General features: G+C 31.6%; 1 protein-coding gene and 1 long non-coding RNA gene across 2 annotated transcripts; both read right to left on the reverse strand.

Annotated features, from left to right (window-relative positions):
* Window positions 1–534: 534 nt before the first annotated feature.
* On the reverse strand, window positions 535–17,880 carry LOC124450798. Its single transcript, XM_047001447.1, has 3 exons — window positions 17,863–17,880; window positions 2,689–2,754; window positions 535–1,258 (listed from the first exon to the last, which is right to left on the reverse strand). Exons 2-3 carry the CDS (start codon window positions 2,747–2,749, stop codon window positions 906–908), a joined length of 414 nt encoding a protein of 137 aa, XP_046857403.1. The 5' UTR covers window positions 2,750–2,754; window positions 17,863–17,880; the 3' UTR covers window positions 535–905.
* On the reverse strand, window positions 5,022–9,828 carry LOC124450799. Its single transcript, XR_006950205.1, has 2 exons — window positions 9,728–9,828; window positions 5,022–7,057 (listed from the first exon to the last, which is right to left on the reverse strand). It is a non-coding gene; the product is annotated as an uncharacterized LOC124450799 (long non-coding RNA).
* Window positions 17,881–19,068: the final 1,188 nt, after the last annotated feature.

The raw sequence follows: 19,068 nt of genomic DNA on the forward strand, positions 1-19,068 counted from the left end.
TAAGGCTTTTCATTTTGGGCTTGAGCTCCTCAATTGATAAAATTGATAAAACAAAATTATGCTCAATATCTCAAACAATCCAAATTTCAACAAACAACATGTCTTATCACGGCATCACTGAAAATATCAAAGATAAATAAATTGCTCCTTCCCTGTTCCTGTAAACCCAATAGCTCTCAGATCGTCTAGAATTTGATGCCACGCATTCCCCCTCATTGGCTCATTTTTAAAATTTTTGTCTGCAAGATCAAGTAATACAGGAAAATTAAGAAAAGAATTTATAAGCGCTTCTTTGTAACCAGCCGTCTTTGTTCACGTTGACTTCATAAATTAGCATTTTGAGCTAGGAAATAACCAATCACATGCAAGCGACTGAAGCGACCAAGGTCAAAAGTTCAATCTTGCTAAACTTCCAAATATACAAATAGCTAGGAAAGGCGTTCTTTACTCATCGGAAGGCATCTTTACAATTTACAATTCCACGGAATAAAGTTGAAATCAAATAACTATTTGGAACGCAACAATATCACTCTGTTTTGTAGTTCAAAACACAAACAACATAGTCCATAATATAATTTGTCCACTTTTGTATATAATCAAAAGTTTTACCCAAACTATCTCTTGTATATTAGGCATGAACGGCTACCTACAGTAATAATTTGAACTAATTTCCTTTTCCCTGGTCTTTTAAAGTATTTGATTACAATTGAACTCTTTGTAAAAGAAAATTGGAATTAAAAATGAAAAAAAAACTTCTATAAATTATTGACCTTTTAACACCACCTTAGCTAACTCGAACAATTTCCGTTCGAGTTATCGGTATTCTTGTCTACAATCAAAAGTTTCAAAAAAAGTAGGTAAATATAATTAATGATAATACATTCAGTATATCCAAAACTGGGTTTTTAATACAAGAAAACGATGACAATTAAGAAGACAAAACCCAAAACGGTTTTCATTGGTGTTTGTGTCGCTCCTCCGTTACAGAGATTAGTGTCACAACATGAAATGGAACACGATTTCCATAACAGTGTCTCCTTGACTTGCCTCCCATGGCAAAAGTCTACTCTATTTGAACAATTCACAGTTGATGAAAAGTCACATCCCTTTTGAACGCGAATGAGAAGTCCGTTAGAAGTGGTGTATTTCAGCGAGTAGCAATGTCCAGTGGTGCATGGAATTGTTACACCAAAACATTTTGGAAATCGTTTTATCAAATCGTAATTGTACTCACACGAATAACATTTCTTTGGGCTGCCTATAAAGATATAGAAACACGTAATTTTTGGGCATTTAACCAATCAGCGCTGGTGTTTTTTAAAGCCTGTGTTATAGTATTAATTGACAATAAAATAGTTTTCGTTATGATTATATAGAGGTATGAAAAACTAAACTATGTTATTGGATATAACTTAAGAATCCCAGTTTAAAGTATACCAAGTTTTTGTATAACATAAGAATTGAACAAAATTCTTTGTTACAAAGCACGATGCATTTTGCAAATTATTTTGACATCACGAAGTCCAAATTAAATCAAAATCCGCTTTGCAAAAACAGGTTGAAACAAATTTGAAAGTGATCAGCGCAAAAGATGTTTCTGTCTGTTGTACTAACAGTCAATAACACTAAAGAGTGGAGAGTTAAAGTCATCGCCACCAAAATAAATGCGCAAACAAATTTTTATAATTTCTCCCAATAAGCTCACCAGCAACTCGATTTTGCCACGTTGAATAGAAAGTATATATGAATGCTTTAACATCAGTTTGACGTCCTTGTGATATCATCAAAATTTATTTTTCGATATTTTGATTGGTTGTAAAGTAAAAGACTTTCATTTATTATAACAAAAGGTTTGCACCCTAAAAATGTGAAATAGCAGGGCACAACATATCGCTATGAAAGACATTCTTTATTCATCCGAAGTCATCATCTTTAATTTACTGTTCAGCGAAGGTTACAGTAATGCCAATAAAATGACTCTGAAGTAATCCAGAATCTTTCCTTTTATTCCCTCATTATTTTTGTACTGTAGTTTTAATTTATATTTTCAAATATTTCATTACATGCAGTATGTTGTTGTTTTTGTAACATGTCAAGTAGACTGTGTCCGTCGTTGCATAAAGTTTGGGTCATGCAAAACTCTTATAATTTGTATTGACGAATCCCTTGCATTACATGACTACTACCCCTTATTTTGAAGGTGACTATCGCTGTTTTTTTGCAAACGTCACTCAATATCAACACCAACAGCTCTTCTCATAACTCTACCGATCTATTTATACAACCAGGTCATTTGTTAGCAACACCTTATTGGGAGAATGTTTCATTTCAAACCAAAAATCACTGTATGTGGCATGGTGATTGGTGAATGGTAGAGTTTTACATGAGCTGTTTAATTAACAACCAAAAAACTCTTAGTTAAAGACATCTGTCATCGTTATGTTGACATCAAGAAGTAAATCGAAACTTTCTTTGCAAAAATTAAAAAAATTCAACTAATTGAAAAAATTCGAAATTGATCAGCGCAAAGAGATTTCTCTCGTCTGTACAAACAGTCAAGAATATCAAAAGTCATCACCGCCATTAGTAAATACTTAAGAAGCTTTTAATAGTTTTTTGACATATTTAGTAAACGGAAAATAAAATAATAGAAATGGTTAATTTGAAGATAAATTATTGAAGACCAACCTGAGCTAACGGAGATTGTCATAAGTAAAATAACTGCAAAGACTTTAGTAAGCATCGCCATTATGCCTACAGTGAAATAAAAAGAAAACATCAATAACTGAGGATGTTGAGTTGACATGAAAATGATTTATTTGAGCGATGTTTTGATTATTGAATTTATACCTTCCATGGCTGAAAAATTATAAAATCATAAACAGTTATTAAGCTAGAACACACTTCGACATAATTGACTTGGGATATACATGACGTAGAAACAAGACAGTGGGTTTTAAAGGTTTTCATTTCATATGATGATTTGCTTACCCTGAGAACTAACTCTCATCTATTTATTGTATTTCATTACAGGTGATGGATGCCAGTAGTGAGGCTGATATGTATGAGCTAGTTTCAAATGATGAGTTTATGAAGGTGTTTTCTTTGTGTGGAGATACTAATGTACTCAAGTCTTGTGCAGCAATAGATTCGTTACTTTACATGGAAAAAAAGTATCTACTTAGTAGAAACTGCGCATTGTCATTTGATAGATCAGATTTATCTGAGGTTATCCCTTAAATTGAGTACAATATATTTTAGATAGTAAACAAGAGAAAGATAATTCAATCAATAACAAGCTTTGAAGTGATTGAAGCAAATGAAAACGCAAGATGGCACTTGATCTGCTTCGAAAAGAATGAAGACCTTTGGCCTTTTGGATGAGATAGAAATGAATCCTAACATATTTGAAAGTGTTTTCATCCGAAGACAAGAAGAATTAACTCCTGCTTCAGTATTAATCATCGTCTTTTTGTTCCTGGATATGAAAAAGAGCACATGCTTGTGAAATTTTTGGAAGAATGTACAATTTGGCGGTTGCAAAACTTTCTCAAGTTTACCACATATAGCAAAGATATTTTACCATTACAAAATAAGGTGATTAAAGCGGACTTACATGATAAATGTTATATTTTCTTATTAACGTGTCAGTTAAAGCTGTTGATTCCTACATACTTTGACACATACAATTTGTTTGAAAATGCAATGTTGGCCGTGATGCTTGAGTGTGGAATGGCATTCACTACCACTTGAATATTTAGGAATTGGTACTTATGCATTCATTTTTAATCGATTTGATAAATTTGTTCAGTTATTGTTGATTATTTGGTTAGTCCTATATCAGTAAATCTAGATGGATTTACTCCACATTTTTGCTAACATTTTGCTCGGTAAAGATTTCTACAAATATATTTTAAGAAATGGTGCAATCAAACATATAGTGAATCGTATGTACGAATATTGGGCCAAATACTAATCAAGAATAGCTCGTGCCTGGTTTTTTCCATCGATCAACTCACCTTTTTTTTGTTATACGTTAAATAAATAGTTATGTTGAATGCCATCAGAATGTTTAGACTTTATTCATGTAATATGATACCTTAAAGGGCCCCTGTCAGCAAAAATTTTTACATGCGGTGTAATTTACACATAAATGGTAGTTATCAAAAGTGGTCTTATCATCCCATTTATATAGTGCTTCAAAGTTGGCAAAAACACTCTTTTTGATGGATCTTGTTCGTCATAAGTAAAGTTTGGAACGACTTACATTTGTGATGTAATGTAAGGGACTTGTCAATACAGAATATACCAATTACATTGGGTGATGTAAGAATTTAGCTAGAACCAAACTCCATACTACGACGGACAAGGTCCATTGAAAGATAATTATTAACCCCCATAAAATTAGAACAAGTGGACCTAATTCAAGAGTTTTTTTATTGATATGTTAGACAGACCACTTAGTTTCAATAAAAATTAAATAAAAATTTTACTACTGCTTAGTGTTGTATTTTTTATTAAATTAAGTGAAGTCCCAAGGTCTTTCCCAAGGTCAAGTCCCAAGTTCATTCCGTAATAATAACATATGAAAAATAACAAAAAATATTTTCATGTCAAAATGCCACAAAATGAAATCATTCCTTCCTTTGGCACTTCTCTTTGGTAGAAAACGTTCTCTGTGCTCATTGTTTAATAAAAATGCCCAGCAATTATCATTATTTTTCCTTTTTCTTGCTCTCCCACACTCAGTGCATGTTATGTGTGCTGGTGTTCACGTGCTAATACCGTTGAAAGGAAATTTGCAAAAAACAATATAATTGCCATATCCTCATATATCTCATAAATTTCAATGATAGAACTATAAGTTTTTCGCCATTTTGAATTAAAACGATTTTTTTAAATGAATATTATATCTTATTTGTCTAACAATGGTGTGACGAAAAGATATATCAAATTGGTTTGTTGTGTTGTACGAATATATGCTTATTGATAGGACTATGTTGCCGATGATTCTGCTCCAATTTAAATTTTTATGTTTATTGTTAAAATGAGGAGAGATTGCACATGTTACATATATCATTGCTGATGTAGTTATTTTCCATAGGGCTATAATATATTTAAATTCTTCGTCTGTTAAATCAAAATCGTCGTCATTACTAATTTAAATAAATATAAAGAAAACTATATCCTGTCCGCTTTACATTTTCCTCACCAAAAAACAGAACACAGGGTGAGAGATAAACAACGTGATATACGAATAAAATACCAAACAAAATACAAGCACAAACTGCACAGTTTAGCTATCAAGTTCCAAGCGATGACTATACTAATCGTTATCGTTAGCATTTGCGAGTATGAAAAATACACAGCCGAAGAAATCACAACGGACAGACAGACACTGCCTCACTCAGACATTTTTTCATTATTGCCACCAAACTTTTTTTAGCAATATGAAATCTGTCTATAATTTTAAGCCTTTCGGAGAAAAAATTCAAAAATTTGGTCAAATGAAGAAGCTTTTATAGAATCTTGAAGTTGTGCATTTTTGTCCCAACGCTGTCGTTTTCTATAATACAAAAGAAACTGGCACTAGAAAGTATTTTGACGTCAGCCAATATAGTCAGCATTCGGGCATATTTAGCTTATATTAAACATATACATTCTTACACGCTGTTTAATTATAATATTCGAGAAAATTATGTCTTGCGAAGAAAGCGATGAATCAAAATCAGAATTGAGTGTTCAGTCAGATAATTCTGACAAAAACTTTATTGCAGGATACGTGACAGAAAACTCGGAAAGCAATGAAACTTGAGCGATAATGATTCGGATTTTGACTCCAAAGCATGGATGGTCGGAAAGACACAAATTCCAATTTCATCTTTTTTAAGGCCTGGAAAAATAGCGTTCGTTTATTTCGGCAAACTACTAAACTGACGTTCCAAATCCTCTGATTTTAATTGAGCTGAACAAAGTGTTAAAGCACTGAAAGGCTCAAATACGCGCTTTGCTTTAAAACCAAATATCCCGTCTTCGCTTGGCCTCGGGCCTTTTATCATTATAAGACATAGTGTGAAGACTCATATGAGAGCAAAGGCTTGACTCATTCGTAGAATTGTCTTCAACGCAACTATTTTCCTTTTTTTCTGCTTTTACTAGTGCAAAGGCAATGCTTTTAGGCGCTTATAAACTTAAGTTGTGCCTCAGCTTGCATTGACTTGAGAGCAATTGAATACACGACTCGTGTAACAGAAAATTAGCTAGTTTCAGACTCCTCATTATCACGGACATGGTTCACAAGAATATGCGATTTTAGTGAATTTAACGTTTTACAAAAATCAAACGATTTTACCAAATTCAAAATTTTTTCTCAACGAGGTTTAAAATCATTGACAGATTTGATATTTCTAAAAAATTTTTTTGGTGGAAGGGATACTTTAAGACTCACAAGTTAAAATGCCTATTATTTTCACAGTAAAAGAATATAAAAACGTACATAGAATGACTAAACATTTTATCACTCTGGCTACACCACTGAAAATTTTATTCTTTAAAAATTCAAAACCATTATCATTGTTTAGAAGGTATAATGATAAAAAAAATGAGCTGGTGTAATTTATTTGGACTAATACTTCATTCACGACTTAGGACCTAAGGAAGACATAATGTAATTGGGGCACGGTTATACGAAAATGTAGTATAATTTTATAGAGAACATACAGTAGATTGCATTAAATATTTTTTTGCCGTGCATATCTTATTCCGCAAGTTAATACCATAGTGGCAGTCAGACAATACCATTTTTTGACCAATAGGTGCACTGAGCTGGCAAACTACACCCAGTAATATAATTATATATACAGCAGTAAGTTGCACAGAAAGTGTTCCTACTGTATATTCTCTATACTGTGGTTGGGGTGACATAAACATTTGGATGTAATGATCCCTAGACAACAATGGTTTTCAAAGGAACTTAACACATGTAGCCTATATTATGCATACATAATATGATATCCAAACTAACAATCATCCTACAGTCCTGCCACAGTTTTTCTTGCTAAAAAAGAGAGTGTGTCAAGAAGTCAACTAAAGTGATGAAAGCAATAAAAATGGTCAACAAAACATTGTAATAAGAAAACCAATGAAAAATTGGTGGGCATAATTCTTATTAGAGTTGACCCAAAATTGTGTAAAAGATGTAAGAATCTGTACGCCTATGACCAAAACCATTTTTCATTGGTTAGATTATTATTCTAAAAAAAATAGGCAAACTACATGAAATAGCTAGCAACTGAAGAATAAAAACATATCTTATACATAAATTAATATGAGCCCCCACCCAACAATTATTGATCTTCCTGTACATGAATGAATCCAAGTAAATAGACAAATCTTGTAATAAAAATATATTTAGCGGCCATACATTGTCCACAATCATTGAGCATTTATAATTGATGAAGAACACATATAAAATATTGACCTTAGTATGTTATTTCTGTAGGAAATCAACACATATTAACAAACAAGTTTTATCATTTCAAAAGTTCAAAAAATGTTGATGTACGTAACTAAGTGATGAAAATCCTCTACAAGATAATTTTAAGATTAAGCGATGACAAAAATAACTTCCGAAGAATAACAAATCTTGTTAATCTAGTGATTTAATGTTCTGCTTCAATTATATTCATTTCCTATACAATGTTTGAAAGCTAACTTGAATATCTCGCTTACGTTTGTTGTATTTTATGGTTTGACAATAACCATGTTTAAATGCTTATCAAGAATAACAAAGCAAACTAGTTTTAAGGTCGAATCATACCTACATTAGTCAAAGTCTTAAGTAAATTTTAAATAAAAAACTGTCTTTGTTCTTAGATAGATACGTAAATTAAAATTAATTCGAGTCGCCATCTAAGAATGTAAAATCTTTATCTCGCTTTTTTATTAGATGGAAGGAATATTTCATGATATCATGATCATATATCGCCAGAAAAACATTTTCAACTTTTAACGTTGACGTGGATAATATTTGACAACATAAATAAATTTAATAATTTCACACAGCAGGCTGCAGCTTCCTTACTTATGTGCAATGTTTGTCACATGCGCGATCTCGCGTGACTTCCACGTATGTAAGGTCAAAGGTCTTACACTTTGGGCAACTCTCAAAACAAAATATAACCAACCGTTAACCACTTTCACCAAACCGTTTATTAAAATATCGCATCTGTAAATGGTGAAATACAAAAAAAAATAGGACGCAATAATAACGAATGACTTTACTACATTTTTATAACGCATATAAAAAACGAGAATGTTTTAAGGTTTGTCATAGCAAATGTTTTTCAATACCTGTGCTGGGCCTTTCAAAACCTATGCTAGGTTTTTCGATATCTATGTCACACGTTAGTGCTAATTATTAGGCCGTCATGAATATAAGTGTAATTTTAAAATGAGAATCTGAAAGTTTTTATTGTCTCTTGTTTCTCGGTCTTTTCAATTTCTTGGAGAAGATGGCAAAATTCATTTTATTTCATGGAAATTATGAAAAAATTCATGAAAGAGGGATAACCACCTTTAAAAACATAGCTATAAATGGTACTGTAGCATCTGTGTTGTGTCAGCTGTAGTCTGTGTATTCAAAGTATTGATCAAGTTTCATAAGCAAAACGTTATAAATGCAAATTTTAATGTTTCATACAAAGGCAGATATTTGCGCAACTTTTCACTGTCCTACGTCCAAGACCAACTCACCAACTCGTAGTATATGAGTGTATTTAGTGCGAAATTCATAACATTCTATACTTGAGCCTGACAAAAACTTTAGAATGTTAACGTTGTGCCAGCACTTATGAAAAGCGTTTGATTAAAATCGCAATTTTTTTGGATTTCGCAATTTTTAAGTCAGTTCTTATTATAAAAATCTTTTGTTATTGAATAAACCATTGTAAATTATGAATACATGTCAAACATCAACTGCACGAAATTATAAATAATTATGATCAATAAAGACACTGTAGATACAATAGTAAAGTTTGCAATGAAAGTAAACCTTAAAACTGTTAAACAAACATGATCAAAAGTATAATATTAAAAGTTCGCTGTGTTACAAGAATCAACATTTCACAAAAATAGATTCGGTTGTGTTCTTTCTCATTGTAAATACATTATTCTCATGTTTAACATTTGCTTATTTTACAAATGTTCTTATTTTTAAAATGAATGGTTTGCTCAACACAATTAACAACATTTTGTAAGACACACAGCGATTAGTCAGAAGGGGCGTCGGCAAAAAAGAGAAGTGATGCATGATTGGACATGCCATCCCTCCTACATAAATTTTCACTGATTCCAATTTTTTCCATAGACAAGTATGCTACTTTACCTCTCCCATATCGTTGAATAGGTTTTGCTTTCCTTTACCATGCAGCTTATTGTCAATGTTAGAAAGTTGGTATATCAATTTAGATGTGATTTCTCATGCATGTTTAGTCATACTTTATCGAGATTCTGCTTTAGCTAATTTGTAATGTCAGTAATGTTGTTTTAAAATATCGCTTTATTTTTAGAAAAATTACCTTCGTTTTAGAAGTAAGACGACCGTGTGAACAAAATTATGCTTGCTTTAGTTTTTTACATGTCACAAACTCAACAAACGGACGAGAGATTTAATATAAACAACGCGACCACATACATATTAGTTAAAAATGGTGATAACTATTCATACCTTATTGTTACATCAATCTTTCATCCATATAAGTTTTGCTTTATAAACACATTTAAATAGCGAACGAAAATGAAGAGTGAGTCAGGATCTCTTTCAACAAACAGTATAATAACACATTAATGACATCTATGTAGAACATTCTAGTTATATAACTAAGTATACATCACTGACTAAAAACAATTGTTATAGAAATAAAAATACATAAATAACAACCTCATGCAGAGTTGATAATAACCTTGAGATTAGTCAAATTCCAAAGGACTAATGCTAAATCTTATAAACTTTCACAAGTTTTAAACTCAGGAATAGAGAATCACTTATCTAAGACAGGACTTGAATGCCAATGATTAAGACACGATTTATGAGACTGTGAATGGATTTTTTCCCTTCATTAATCAAAAATTCCAAACATGTATATTCTAGCATAAGTCAGTTAATATTATAAAAAAACCTTTGTTATTGAATAAGCCATTGTAAATTATGAGTACGTGGCAAACATCAACTACACGCAATTATAATTACTTATGATCAATAAAACACTGTAGATACCACAGTAAAGGTTGCAATGAAAGTAAACCTTTAAACTGTTAAGCAAACATGATCAAAACTATAATTTTAAAAGCTCACTGTGTTGCATGAATCAACATTTCACAAAAATAGATTCGGTTGTGTTCTTTCTCTGTGTAAATACATTATTCTTATGTTTAACATTTGCTTATTTTACAAATTTTCTTATTTTAAAAATAAATGGTTTGCTCAATACAATTAACAACATTTTGTTAGGCCCACAGCGATTAGTCAAAAGTGACGTCGGCAAAAAATGGAGGTGATGCATGATTGGACATGCTATCCCCCTACATAAATTTTCACAGATTTCCATTTTTTTCCATAGACAAGTATGCTATTTCACTTCTCCCATACCTTTGAACAGGTTTTGCTTTCCTTTACAATGCAGCTTATTGTCAAAAGTTAGAAAGTTGGTATATTAATTTAGATATGATTTCTCTCAAGCATGTTTAGTCATACTTTATCGAGATGCTGCTTTAGCTAATTTGTTATGTCAGTTATGTAGTTCTAAACTATCGCAAAATTTTTCTAAACTTACTTTCGTTTTAGAAGTAAGACGACCGTGTGAACAAAATTATGCTTGCTTTAGTTCTTTAAATCTCACATACTCAACAAACGGATGAGAGATTTAATATAAAACAACGCGACCACATACATGTCAGTTTAAAATGGTGATCATAATTCATACCTTACTGTTACATCAATCTTTTACCCATGTAAGTTGTGTTACATAAACACATTTCAATAGCGAACGAAAATGAAGAGTGAGTCCGGATCTCCTTCAACAAACAGTATAATAAAACATTAATGACATCTACGTAGAACATTCTAGTTATATAACTAAGTATACATCACTGACTAAAAACAATTGTTATGGAAATAAAAATACATAAATAAGAACCTCATGCAGAATACATAATAACACTGAGATTAGTCAAATTCCAAAGGACTAATGCTAAATCATATAAAGTTTCACAAGTTTTAACTCAAGACTAGAGAATCACCTATCTAAGACAGGATTTGAATGCCAATGATTAAGACACGATTTTCGAAACTGTGAATGGATTTTTTATCTTCATTAATCCAAAATTCCATACATGTATATTTTTGCATAAGTCAGTTCGTATTATAAAAAACCTTTGTTATTGAATAAGCCATTGTAAATTATGAATACGTGTAAACATCAACTGCACGTAATTATAATTACTTATGATCAATAGAAACACTGTAGATACAACAGTAAAGGATGCAATGAAAGTAAAACTTAAAACTGTTAAACAAACATGATCACAAGTATAATTTTAGAAGTTCACTGTGTTGCATGAATCAACATTTCACAAAAATAGATTCGGTTGAGATCTTTCTCTGTGTAAATACATTCTTCGTATGTTTAACATTTGCTTATTTTACAAATGTTCTTACATTAAAAAAGGAATGGTTTGCTAAATACAATTAACAACGTTTTGTTAGACACACAACGATTAGTCAAAAGTGGCGTAGGCAAAAAAGCTAGGTGAAGCATGATTGGACATGCTATCCTCCCTACATAAATTTTCACAGATTCCCGATTTTTCCATGGACAAGTATGTTATTTCCCCTCTCCTATACCTTTGAACAGGTTTTGCTTTCCTTTATCATGCAGCTTATTGTCAATGGTTAGAAAATTGGTATATCAATTTAGGTATGATTTCTCATGCATGTTTAGTCATACTTTATCGAGATGCTGCTTTAGCTAATTTGTTATGTCGGTAATGTAGTTCTAAAATATCGATTAATTTTTGTAAAATTACCTTCGTTTTTGAAGTAAGACGACCGTGTGAACAAAATTATGCTTGCTTTAGCCTTTACATGTCACATACTCAACAAACGGATGAGAGATTTAATATAAACAACGTGACCAGATACATATCAGTTAAAAAAATGGTGATCATAATTCATGCCTTATTGCAACATTAATTTTTTATCCATGTGAGTTTTATCACATAAACACAATTAAATAACGAACGAAAATGAAGAGTGAGTCAGGATATCCTTCAACAAACAGTATAATAAAACATTAATGACATCTATATAGAACATTCTACTTATATAACTAAGTATACATCACTGACTAGAAACAATTGTTATAGAAAGAAAAATACATAAATAACAACCTCATACGAAGTGCATGATAACATTGAAATTATTCAAATTCCATAGGACTAATGCTAAATCGTATAAAGTTTCACAAGTTTTAACTCAGGAGTTGAGGATCAACTATCTAAGACAGGATTTGAATGCCAATGATTAAGACACGATTTTCGAAACTGTGAATGGATTTTTTATCTTCATTAATCCAAAATTCCATACATGTATATTTTTGCATAAGTCAGTTCATATTATAAAAACCTTTGTTATTAAATAAACCATTGTAAATTATAAATACATGGCAAACATCAACTGCACGCAATTATAATTACTTATGATCAATAAAGACACTGTAGATACAACAGTAAACTTTGCAATGAAAGTAAACCTTAAAACTGTTAAACAAACACGATCAAAAGTATAATTTTGAAAGCTCACTGTGTTGCATGAATCAACATTTCACAAAAATAGATTCGGTTGAGTTCTTTCTCTGTGTAAATACATTCTTCCTGTGTTCAACATTTGTTTCTTTTACAAATGTTCTTACTTTCAAAATGAATGGTTTGCTCAATACAATTAACAACATTTTGTTAGACACAAAGCGATTAGTCAAAAGTGGCGTCAGCAAAAAAGGGAGGTGATGCATGATTGGACATGCTATCCCCCTACATAAATTTTCACAGATTCCAATTTTTTTCATACACAAGTATACTATTTCAACTCTCCCATACCTTTGAACAGGTTTAGCTTTCCTTTACCATGCAGCTTACTGTCAATAGTTAGAAAGTTGGTATATCAATTTAGATATGATTTCTCATGCATGTTTAGTCATACTTTATCGAGATGCTAATTTAGCTAATTTGTTATGTCAGTAATGTAGTTTTAAAATATCGCTTAATTTTCTAAAATTACCTTCGTTTTAGAAATAAGACGACCGTGTGAAAAAATTATGCTTGCTTTAGTTCTTTACATGTCACATACTCAACAAACGGATGAGAGATTTAATATAAACAACGCGACCACATACATATCAGTTTAAAATGGTGATCATTATTCATACCTTATTGTAACATCAATCTTTCATCATGTAAGTTTTGTTACATAAACACATTTAAATAGCGAACGAAAATGAAGAGTGAGTCAGGATCTCCTTCAACAAACAGTATAATAAAACATTAATGACATCTATGTAGAACATTCTAGTTATATAACTAAGTATACATCACTGACTAAAACAATTGTTATAGAAATAAAAATACAAAATAAGAACCTCATGCAGAGTACATAATAACATTGAGATTAGTCAAATTCCAAAGGACTACTGCTAAATCTTATAAAGTTTCACAAGTTTTAACTCAGGAATAGAGAATCAATCTATCTAAGACAGGATTTGAATGCCAATGATTAAGACACGATTTTCGAAACTGTGAATGGATTTTTCCTTCATTAATCAAAAATTCCATACATGTATATTCTTGCATAAGTCAGTTCATATTATAAAAACCTTTGTTATTAAATAAACCATTGTAAATTATGAATACATAACAAACATCAACTGCACGCAATTATAATTACTTATGATCAATAAAACACTGTAGATACCACAGTAAAGGTTGCAATGAAAGTAAACCTTTAAACTGTTAAGCAAACATGATCAAAACTATAATTTTAAAAGCTCACTGTGTTGCATGAATCAACATTTCACAAAAATAGATTCGGTTGTGTTCTTTCTCTGTGTAAATACATTATTCTTATGTTTAACATTTGCTTATTTTACAAATTTTCTTATTTTAAAAATAAATGGTTTGCTCAATACAATTAACAACATTTTGTTAGGCCCACAGCGATTATTCAAAAGTGACGTCGGCAAAAAAGGGAGGTGTTGCATGATTGGACATGCTATCCCCCCTAGAAAAATTTTCACTGATTCCCATTTTTTCCATAGACAAGTATGCTATTTTACTTCTCCCCATATCTTTGAACAGGTTTTGATTTCCTTTACCATGCAGATTATTGTCAATGTTAGAAAGTTGGTATATCAACTTAGATATGATTTCTCATGCATGTTTAGTCGTACTTTATCATGATGCTGCTTTAGCTAATTTGTAATGTCAGTAATGTTGTTTTAAAATATCGCTTTATTTTTAGAAAAATTACCTTCGTTTTAGAAATAAGACAACCGTGTGAAAAATAATTATGCTTGCTTTAGTTTTATTACATGTCACATACTCAACAAACGGATGAGCGATTTAGTATAAACAACGCGACCACATACATATCAGTTTAAAAATGGTGATCATTATTCATACCTTATGGTAACATCAATCTTTCATCTATGTAAGTTTTGTTTTATAAACACATTTAAATAGCGAACGAAAATGAACAGTGAGTTAGGGTCTCCTTCGACAAACAGTGTAATAAAACATTAATGACATCTATGTAGAACATTCTAGTTATATAACTAAGTATACATCACTGATTAAAAACAATTGTTATAGAAATAAAAATACAAAGATAAGAACCTCGTGCAGAGTACATAATAACATTGAGATTAGTCAAATTCCAAAGGACTACTGCTAAATCTTATAAAGTTTCACAAGTTTTAACTCAGGAATAGAGAACAATCTATCTAAGACAGGATTTGAAACCCAATGATTAAGACACGATTGTCGAAACTGTGAATGGATTTTTTCCCTTCATTAATCAAAAATTCCATACATGTATATTCTTGCATAAGTCAGTTCATATTATAAAAAACCTTTGTTATTAAATAAACCATTGTAAATTATGAGTACGTAACAAACATCAACTACACGCAGTTATAATTACTTATGATCAATAATACACTGTAGATACCACAGTAAAAGTTGCAATGAAAGTAAACCTTAAAACTGTTAAGCAAACATGATCAAAACTATAATTTTAAAAGCTCACTGTGTTGCATGAATCAGCATTTCACAAAAATAGATTCGGTTGTGTTCTTTCTCATTGTAAATACATTATTCTCATGTTTAACATTTGTTTATTTTACAAATTTTCTTATTTTAAAAATGAATGGTTTGCTCAACACAATTAACAACATTTTGTTGGACACACAGCGATTTGTCAGAAGTGGCGTCGGCAAAAAAGGGAGGTGTTGCATGATTGGACATGCTATCCCCCCTAGAAAAATTTTCACAGATTCCAATTTTTTCCATAGACAAGTATGCTATTTTACCTCTCACATATCTTTGAATAGGTTTTGCTTTCCTTTACCATGCAGCTTATTTTCAATGTTAGAAAGTTGGTATATCAACTTAGATATGATTTCTAATGCATGTTTAGTCGTACTTTATCGAGATGCTGCTTTAGCTAATTTGTAATGTCAGTAATGTTGTTTTAAAATATCGCTTTATTTTTAGAAAAATTACTTTCGTTTTAGAAATAAGACAACCGTGTGAAAAATAATTATGCTTGCTTTAGTTTTATTACATGTCACATACTCAACAAACGGATGAGCGATTTAGTATAAACAACGCGACCACATACATATCAGTTTAAAAATGGTGATCATTATTCATACCTTATGGTAACATCAATCTTTCATCTATGTAAGTTTTGTTTTATAAACACATTTAAATAGCGAACGAAAATGAACAGTGAGTTAGGATCTCCTTCGACAAACAGTGTAATAAAACATTAATGACATCTATGTAGAACATTCTAGTTATATAACTAAGTATATATCACTAACTAAAAACAATTGTTATAGAAATAAAAATACAAAGATAAGAACCTCGTGTAGAGTACATAATAACATTGAGATTAGTCAAATTCCAAAGGACTACTGCTAAATCTTATAAAGTTTCACAAGTTGTAACTCAGGAATAGAGAACAATCTATCTAAGACAGGATTTGAAACCCAATGATTAAGACACGATTGTCGAAACTGTGAATGGATTTTTTCCCTTCATTAATCAAAAATTCCATACATGTATATTCTTGCATAAGTCAGTTCATATTATAAAAAACCTTTGTTATTAAATAAACATTTATGATGATTTATGTAAAATGTTATATAAACAGAAAAACACAAATTAATCTAAGATTCGAAAGATGAACGTTTGCTTAAGAATCGTCCAAATTTCCTGCAACTTTCTTAGTTTGAACAGCATATGCCATATTTTAACCTTATGTGTTCCAATTGCAATCTATTGGTGTCATTTTTGGCGCAATCTATTTTATAATAGTTTCTCGGTTACAAATTTTTACTCTAACAACGATTATGATTTACGAAAATTTAACTGTAATAATGTAAATGGTTTGAGCCCAGGCGTATCGTTACATGTTTCTAGATGTAGATCGTTATGGTTAGTAGAGTCATGAGAAATTCAACTTAACTTTAAAGGTGACTACTGCTAAGGAAGTCAAACGTCAGTCAACATCAATAACTGTAATAACGTAAATGGTTTGAACCTCGGCGTATCGTTACATGTTTCTAGATGTAGATCGTCATTGTTAGTACAGTCCTGAGAAAGTCAACTTGACTTTAAAGGGGACAACTGCTAAGGAAGTCAAAACGTCAGTCAACATCAAAAACTGTAATAACGTAAATAGTTTCAACCCGGACGTATCGTTACATGTTTCTAGATGTAGACCGTCATTGTTAGTACAGTCCTGAGAAAGTCAATTTGACTTTAAAGATGACGACTGCTAAAGAAGTCTAAACTTCAGTCAACATCAATAACTGTAATAACCTAAATAGTTTGAAACTGGGCGTATCGTTACATGTTTCTAAATGTAGATCGTCATTGTTAGTAGAGTCCTGAGAAAGTCAACTTGACATTAAAGGTGACTACTGCTAAGGGAGTCAAAAACGTCAGTAAACATCAATAACTGTAATAACGTAAATGGTTTGAACCTGGGCGTATCGTTACATGTTTCTAGATGTAGATTGTCATTGTTAGTAGAGTCCTGAGAAAGTCAACTTGACTTTAAAGGTGATTACAGCTAAGGAAGTCAAAACGTCAGTCAACATAATTAACTGTAATAACGTAAATGGTTTGAACCCGGACGTATCGTTACATGTTTTTAGATGTAGATCGTCATTGTTAGTAGAGTCCTGAGAAAGTCAACTTGACTTTAAAGGTGATTACAGCTAAGGAAGTCAAAACGTCAGTCAACATAATTAACTGTAATAACGTAAATGGTTTGAACCCGGACGTATCGTTACATGTTTTTAGATGTAGATCGTCATGGTTAGTAGAGTCCTGAGAAAGTCAACTTGACTTTAAAGGTGACGACTGCTAAGGAAGTCAAAACGTCAGTCAACAACAACAACAACAGTCTTTCTCATGACTCTACTAACCTGGACGATCTACATCTACAAACATGTGAAAAATTGACATTAGATAAATCATTGGAAGTCAAACAACATATTTCCACCAAAGGTTTTTGCGAACCTTGTACGCTGATTGATTTAGAAACGTTCTCTCAACTGTGTCGTTTTTTCATATTTCCCCAATCCTTTGGGGTATCCATTGCCTCCGTAGGATTTTTAGAACTTCAACAGGACAGCATACTAATATTTACTGTCTCGATTCAGAGAAAATCGTTCGTTCGTAGGGCCGTACTGCCACTGTAGGATTCCAATGGAATATGAATTTCAAGAATCGCCTGCAACTAAAAAATACGTCAAACATGTCAAATACATCGTAAATATGAGTGGACAACAATTAATAAGAATTTATAAAATTTCAATGTTGCCAGTGAGGTGCCAGGTGTGAATCGAATTCTAAATATAAAAATAAGATCCTAAAAGATCGGGTTTGAGAAAGCCATCAGCATTTGATTTTTTCAATATCTGTTTAAAAAAGTAAGCCACGTTTCGTCTTGACTCAAGACATCTCAGACTAATTACATAGACTTACTACGATGCTCAAAAGTTTCTGTTTATTTTTTTTACTTTGCTGTGTGCCCTTTTACAGGAAGCAACTATCTATAACTCCCTTTTTTCTCTTCAGATCTTAAAAACTCTTAAATTGGTCTTTTCAATAGTTGGGAGGGAGGGAAGAATGCATGTCCCCCTTAGCTCTTTTCATGGTAAATTTCCCCCCATTACTTAACCACCCCCCCCCTTATATCTTGTACAATCTTTCTTACATTTCCTTACAATACACAATATCAGCTTTACACTATAAGTACACATCCACACAAACCTCACACTTTAACTATCTAAGTAATTACATCTCATTTGAAGATGTCTTGAGTCGAGAGAAAACGATAATCGTCGAGTGCTTTGTTTTAATAAATATCAAAGAAATCGAACGCTTATGGTTATCTTTGAAACGATCTGTTGGACTCTAACCTTTAGGTTGATAATATACCTTTTCAAAGTTATCGCAGCCATATTGCTGGGGGTGGAAAAACATTGGGCCCCATGGCGTCCATATAAATTACTATTAAATGCGCAAAAATTACCCTTATACATATTGGCCATTTCTTTCAAATATATTTCTCAAACTCGTCCATTTTAATAGTTGAATTATTATTTGCGATTTTTCATACATGTGAGTCCAATTTTGTGGTAATCTAAAAGCGGAAAGTTAAAGAAAACATTTGTTTTCTTTGAACAACTTGACCATCGTTTGAGCGATGTTCTTGAGTTC

This window comes from Xenia sp. Carnegie-2017, unplaced genomic scaffold (assembly GCF_021976095.1).
Source record: "Xenia sp. Carnegie-2017 unplaced genomic scaffold, XeniaSp_v1 HiC_scaffold_24, whole genome shotgun sequence".
NCBI classification, from domain to species: Eukaryota; Metazoa; Cnidaria; class Anthozoa; order Malacalcyonacea; family Xeniidae; genus Xenia; species Xenia sp. Carnegie-2017.

What these genes read in the sequence shown, in the direction of transcription:
- LOC124450798 (XM_047001447.1), bottom strand. Translation starts at nt 2,749, where the DNA reads ATGGCGATGCTTACTAAAGTCTTTGCAGTTATTTTACTTATGACAATC. An exon ending in GACAATCTCCGTTAGCTCAG is followed by an intron (nt 1,259 to 2,688) that starts GTTGGTCTTCAA and finishes ATATCTTTATAG; the next exon opens with GCAGCCCAAAGAAATGTTAT.